Source organism: Stegodyphus dumicola, chromosome X1 (genome assembly GCF_044657685.1).
Source record: "Stegodyphus dumicola isolate Sdum_Otavi_A_Nest chromosome X1, ASM4465768v1".
Taxonomy (NCBI): Eukaryota; Metazoa; Arthropoda; class Arachnida; order Araneae; family Eresidae; genus Stegodyphus; species Stegodyphus dumicola.
This window is the reverse complement of record NC_140780.1, coordinates 123361266-123368702: the sequence shown is the minus strand read 5'-3', so window position 1 is coordinate 123368702 and position 7437 is coordinate 123361266. Positions and strand designations below refer to the sequence as shown.

At 30.9% G+C, this 7437-nt stretch overlaps 1 protein-coding gene across 1 annotated transcript in view; it reads right to left on the bottom strand.

Moving 5' to 3' along the window:
- Window positions 1-365: 365 nt before the first annotated feature.
- Window positions 366-7437, bottom strand: part of Nplp1 (Neuropeptide-like precursor 1) — a 68381-nt gene continuing 61309 nt past the window's right edge. Inside the window, exon 2 of the mRNA XM_085807525.1 lies at window positions 366-2324. Coding sequence (XP_085663651.1) covers window positions 915-2324 — 1410 coding nt within the window. The 3' untranslated portion in view covers window positions 366-914. The remainder of the gene's footprint in view (window positions 2325-7437) is intronic.

The window sequence follows — 7437 nt, the reverse complement described above, 5'->3', positions numbered from 1 at the left end:
TACCGAAAATTCCTCAAAACCCATTCTTATCATATTGCCACTTCAGATGACTTTAGTTGCAATACAGTGCAAAATATTCAACACTGAAGTACTTTTAAAATACTGAAAATCTTTCAGAAGTTTTAACAACAATATGATTATTTAAAATTAAATTACGAAGTTAAAGAAATTAGTGTAAGAAAACCATTATTTATGAATACAGTTTTAAACCTTCTTCTCGAAACTAATGTAAACTCAGTTTTTTTCCTTTTAACTTTATACGAAGTACTATAATTAGTATTTAACGTGTCATAAAAATCTGTGCTGATGTAAAGAAATAAATGCATAGGTAAAAAACATGTGACCAATAAAGGACATCAAAAAAATTCATAAATCAAGAACAGTCTATTTAATAAGCAGAAACAATACTTTTGAAGAGTTGAAACAAATAAATCTAAAAGAAGTAAGCCATTTTATCATTTATCACTAAAATACAACGATCAACTTGCATCATCCACGTAATGGGTAAAATAACAGTCATATTCAATAGCTAATTATTGTAAAAGCAATAAAACTCCTCTTTTTCACCAATATTAACACATATCGATTGATATACTATCTCTCTGATTTACAGAACTTAAGATCAAACTCAAGGAACTTTGCACTACTTAGAGGATATGCAGCATAATTCATTATTACATTAGTACGATTCTGCTTCTGACTATTTATCAGTTTTGTAACTTATGTCACTTACTTGATTGAAATCATATTAAACACATTAGGTAATTCGTTTTCTTGCAATGAATACATGAATGTTTAACGATTATTTAACATTTATTGAAAAGGTAGGAGATTTCTTTACACTTGAGTTATATATTTTTTGCCTTAGCTCAAAGTTTTCAATTTCTACAGATAATATTTTATTCTTCGCTTCTTTAACATTTTTTCGTTTTCAGTGCAAACTCTTCTACGTCATTTTCTGAGTTATCTCCATTTGTAAAGTTCTGTGACATCTGGTGGGAATCATCTCGTTTGTCTCCCCACCACATTCTCTGGGAATGCCATGCTGGAAGGCGGCCAGACCTTGCTAGTGCTGCTACGTAACGCTTTTGCTGCACCAGGTTTGGAGTACTTTTGCAATCTATGACTTGCATGCTGCTAGTTTCGTCACTATTCATTCTTCTCCTGCCAACCTCATGTGACTGATGACTCCCATAACGCAAAGCATTAAGTCTACCAAGTCGAGCTAAAGCGGCGACATTTCTCTTTTCTTCACTTTGTTCCTTCAAATTGGTATTTCCAGAACGCAGAGCATTAAGTCTACCGAGACGAGCTAGAGATTGAATATTTTTTTTCTCTTCATTTTCCGATTTCAAATCAGAACTTCTTAAGTGTACAGCATTAAGTCTACCGAGGCGAGCTAAAGCTGCAATGTTTCTTTTCTCATCATTTTGTTCTTTGAAACCTGTGTTTCCAGATCGCAAACTATTAAGCCTCCCGAGACGAGCTAAAGCTGCAATATTTCTTTTCGCGTCATTTTCTTCCTTCAAGCTAGTACTGCCAGAGCGCAGAGCATTAAGTTTTCCGAGGCGAGCTAAAGCTGCAATATTTCGTTTCTCTTCATTTTGCTCTTTCACACTGGCATCTCCAGTACGAAAAGCGTTAAGTTTTCCAAGACGAGCTAAAGACTGAATATTTTTTTTCTCTTCATTTTGCTCTTTCAGACTGGCATCTCCAGAACGAAAAGCATTAAGTCTTCCAAGGCGAGCCAATGACTGAATATTTCTTTTCTCATCATTTTGATCTTTAAAACTGCCATCTCCAGAACGAAACGAATTAAGTCTTCCAAGACGAGCTAAAGCTGCAATGTTTCTTTTCTCTTCGTTTTGATCTTTCAGATTGCTATCTACTGAACGAAAAGCATTAAGTCTTCCTAGGCGAGCCAAGGACTGAATATTTTTTTTCTGTTCATTTTGCTCTTTCAGATTGGTGTCTCCAGTACGAAATGCATTGAGTTTTCCAAGACGAGCCAATGACTGAATATTTTTTTTCTCTTCATTTTGTTGTTTCAAATTAGTGTTTCCATATCGCAAAGGATTAAGTCTTCCAAGACGGGCTAAAGCTGCAACATTGCGTTTTACTTCAAATTGTTCTTCTGAATTTTCTTTCCCAGAGAAGGGATAAAATGTTACTGCAGATTCCTTGTTATCTGAAAACGGTAAAATTTCCGTTTTAACAACCAAATCTTTATTTCGAAAATCGACTAATTCAGGTAAATCTTCTGTTGACTCGAAAGCTTTAAGATAGTCTTCGCTATCTAGCCGCGCTTCGCTGTGCGACGACATCTGCAAAACAAAAATATCTTTAAATCAATATAACCAGACATTAATTAATGTTAATGTACTATAAAATTTCATTTATTTTCACAAATTTTAATTTTTTTAAAATTACGCTTTTTATTAGTTTATTATATTTCTATAAAACACCTATTCTATCTAAACATGAAAGGAAAACCTAAAGCTTCAGATATCATGTTATTACTGTTTGCTAACCTGACAGTTTTGCTAGCGCAATTTTACTTTTTTTCTGTTGACTTTGTTTCAAATTGGCGAGAAAGCTGATGAGTATATAATTATCAAATAATGGGTAAACTTAGATAGCTAAGACGCTTGAGAGTAGATAGGTGTCTTTTACAGAAAGTGCAGACGTATAATTAGTTGCCATTGTTAAGTAGTTAGCGCTTATATTACACGATGCTCTAAGATCATCAAAAAAGTTTAGCCCACGTAACCTCAGATTAGTTATAAATTAATTTTACATTTTACTTATATTGCTATTCACTTTCAATTATGTTGAAAAGTTGTTGGAATAGATTAAATCTAGCCAGTACGTTATTATAAAAAGAATGAAGATCAATTATTCAGAGGTTGTAGAATTTATTACAATTTTCTTCTGCAAAGGATTTTTATTTCTTAAATACATTAAGACAAAGACAAAATTCTTCGCACCATTTTCAGTACTGTTTCGAGTCAAGCATGTTTTAGTTCTTCATGGAGTAAAAATAGATGTATAGAATTATTCCATAAATCAATTTGTTGCTGATATGAACATGGTAGTCTCATATTGTAAAATAATTGCTTCAGTCAGACTTCGATTCCAAGCGAAAGATATAAGTCTAAAACATTTCAGATGCGAAAACTTAAAATTTAAGAATGCCAAAAAGCAATTTGAAAAGTAAAATTAAAAATATGTTTACCTTTGTTATTTAAAAGTATTTTTAATAGATTTTATACTAGTTAATACTTGTCGCTTCAATGGTAAGCAACTTACCACTAAAATTTTAATACATCATCCGTGAAACTTAATTTGAGTTATAATCTGAGTGTAACTTTTATATCATCTCTTTTCATTTATTTAAAAAATTAGTTTTCATTTATTTAACAAAAATAGTTTTTTAAGTTAAAATACAGTTTAGTGCAAAAATTTTACAAATTTTTATGAAAGCGTTAGCTTGAGCATTTAGTCGCACTTTGAAAATTAATTTAAATGCTAATGTTAATAAATAACATATCAACTTAGAAATAATTTTATAGAAAATTTAAAAAAAAATAGGCTTAAAGATATTGTAAACAGTATGAATGAGAGAATGGAAAGAAACGTTGAGACTAATAAAAACGTTTTTTAAATATAAGTCTATTAAACTACAAATAATTTTTAATGCCAAAGATAATAATTAGGTAAAGTTACAAAATGAATTTTAAACATGTTTCGAGTTATATAGATTATTAATAGATAATTAATGAGCCTTTATTTTTAAATACTAATGCACATCTTTTGAAAATACTAATTAAAGTTTGCAAAAGTCATTCATTGGAATTAGATTATACATGGAATTACGGTTTCAGTTAAGTCTGCTTTACTGTTGTGATTTTGTAGAGCAATCTGTTTCAATATAATCAAAAGTTTCTCAAATGGACTGAGATTTTGCATTTGGCAGGCCACGGTAATTTTTAAGCCATTGTTCGTTCTCAATGGCATGGTGCATTATCATCCTGAACGACATAAACACAATAACAGAAGGAAGTATTTTTTTTTCAAACATCAATACTTTGGGTCACATTCATTTTTTCTTCTACGATGTGAAATCGAACCGCTTCATATGTTGAGATTAACTCCATATCATAAATGAAGTAAGTTTATTTACTGTCGCTACAGTAAAATATGATTAAATATATCATTATGATGTTGTACAAAAGTGGTTCCTTTATAGACTGTTGAAGAAAGTGTTGTTTCATCACTGCAAATAACTTTACGCCGTTGATCTACAGTTCGTCCTTCATGACCAGTGTCTTTTGAAAGTGTAATGATTTTATCATGCCTAATTTTTTTATTTGCGAACGACATTCATTTAAATGAACATAAAGTATATAGGAATTCAAAATTGCAACGCAGAGGTCTCAATACCAAAATCTTTAGAGCAAGCAATAGTTGTTCTTTTGTAGGTAGCATTAGACAACCAGAGAGATCTACAGTAGATTGAGAAAGCAATTTAGAATTTTTATTTATTAATTGTCCTTTTCGTGAGCCAATCTTTCTTTAGTAACTTTTCAGTTATTGATTTTACTTTAAAACGATAATATGTTTTGAACAGTATTTAAAATTATCTTTAAAAGTGTGTGTAATTTATTAGATTTGGTCTTGAAGTTAACTTTAAGAATACAATTATATTCTCCGAATACATTTCAGGAGGTTTTTGCACCAAGTTGTATTTAACCAAAAATTCTCACATATAATAACTATAGAGGTTTTTAAAAGGGGAAATATACAACGTTTGTGTCTATCTGAGCTTTAGTAATGGACTGTCGAGTTTTCGTTCACAAGCACGATGTTTGAATTCACTTCGTGAATTTCAATGTTGTTCAAAGTAACCAAGTTTTGAATAAATAATCTTCATCACTCTTAACAAAATACTATCGGGAATTTTCATCCTTCAGCCCGGAAGCCGAAGGCATAAGCCTGCATAAGTAGGAAGTCCGAAAAACGGAATAAGTAGAACTACTAGAAGCCTACCATGGCATTTCAGCAATGACAAATAACACTGCATATTTTTCATATTAATTGTGGAACGAAGCCAATGTGAAATATACGCAGTAGAAACAATATTTAAATAACAGCATAATTTTAGTAACGAAATATGAAATATATATTTTTAAAAATTGTTCTTTGATTTAGTCTTCAAAGTTTCAAAGAAATCTAGAAAAGAATACATAAAGATATTGAAATTTAAGTGATCGATGATTGAGTCACAAAAATTGTAAGGAATATTTTAAACAATCGATCAAAACCAGTCAGGAAATTTTTAAAAGATTCTAAATGAATTTTTACAATGTTTCGAATGAAATGTAGGAATAATTTTGATTATGGTAACAATATAAACTGCAGAAACAAGACTTTTTTGATGCAGGTAACATAAAAATTATCTATAGTTTTGCCAGGATTTAAGCGACAGACATGCCACTTGCTAGTTAAACGTACTAACCACTTACAAACAAAGCATGAGATTGATAGTTGAACTTATTAACCACTTACAACACAAAATCACGTCTAGAAGTATGTGTTAATTCCTTAATAAGTAAGTAAATGCTAAGTTCGTTGATTTGATTTGATTAAAACAAAGCATGCGATAGCTAAGGAACGATTCTTTAGTGGAGGTTTTTTTTAACTGAGATTGGGACGCATTTTCATGTCAAACTTGGAGAGAAAGAAACGTGATTATGAAATATTTATTCATTAAAATGTACCAAATAAATTCTCTCCTATTTATTGCAAATGTTCAGTAAGAAAATGACTCAGGTGTATTTCATAGTTCTATTAAAAGTATTTAGTTAAATGAAGAAAAAGGAGAAAGATAACTAGAAACCCTGCATTATTAGACTTATTAAATTGAGTATTACAGGATTCCTGAGAGGTTTTATAGATAAAGAGCTTTAAAATTTCAAAATTACATGAAGAGATATATTTTGGATGAAAGTACAACTAATCTGGGAAGCAGTTCCTAAGAAAATGTTTTGCATGTGTGCCGAAAGTAGTTCCCTTAATGCCAGGAAAATTTTAAATAAAATCTTAAAAAAAAAAAAAAAAAAAAAAAAAAAAAAAGGCCACATTTTATGCAAAATATTGACCTTATAATTTAGTAGTGATAGTTCAAAATACATTATGCTTCTGTTGTTGAAATTAAATGAATAAAAATATAATGGTTATATTCTCAAATAGTCTTTACATAGTTGCAACAAATGAGAGACACGAACATTCGCGCAGTATTGTACTCGTATACATGCTTTACATATGCTCGCATACGCATTTTAAATTCTCATTTTTTGCGTCTTAATCCAAACAGGTTTCTTCTTTCCCACGTGAGATCATATCTGTGTTGCTGTGCTAAGAATTCATTCTAGTGATCGAAATTTAACAGACTGTAAGAAAATCATTACCCATCGAGAAGATTGAATCACAGTGCCATTAATGGAATACTGAAGACTATAAGCACACATAGAATAGGACTTAAAGCAGTCGAGCGTCATGTCAGATTCCGGAATTCTATCTCTTATCTAACGCGTGGGTAATTGATCCACAGAAATCTATCTAGGAAACATGAGATATAAGTGAAAGATAATCGGTCTGCACAAAGGTACTTGGGAAACACAAGATGCCAAACGACAGATAAGTTTGAAAAGCCTTATGATGAAGAATGGAATAAAATCAATAACATTTCATTATGAGTTTCAGAATTAAGATTAAATTTTAAATTAACAGATATTTCTCAGTATAAATAAACTTTCTAGCTAACGTTAGCTTAAATAAGTGTCCATATTAACTAGTTTGCTTAAATTTATATTTCATTTAAACTGAATCCTCCTTCTTATCACAACTATGCTTAATACACCACAAAACCGATATGTTTCGTTCTCTTACAATGCTTATACCATCAGGTGAGTGCGTTATATGAAGAAGACTATAAACTAAAATAAAGAAGAAAAAAGAAAAGAAACCTCTCAGACGGGGATAGATTTTTTAAATAAGACGCTAAATTTCGAAGATGATCTGGCATAGGTCCCTCTTTTTCAGGAGCAAAAAGTGTTTACTAAAATGGAAAAAGCAAACTTTTGCAGGAAAGACCTGTCAGATCGCTCTTGAAATCAATAGAGGTTTAGTCAAAATCTACTCGCATCTAAGACTTTTTTAGTGCTAAATTTTAATTTTTATATTACTGCCTTTCTCTTTTAATTAGAATACTATACGTCTCGAAGTCATCGTACTGAAACCTATCAGAGGTAAATTAGTTTTACTTCCTAGGCATGATATCACATTTATTTTGAATTTGTCATGATAAATGCTATAGAATGGTGTCCAGATAGACATAAAGCAGCATTTGTACCAACACGACAACGCAGAATACGG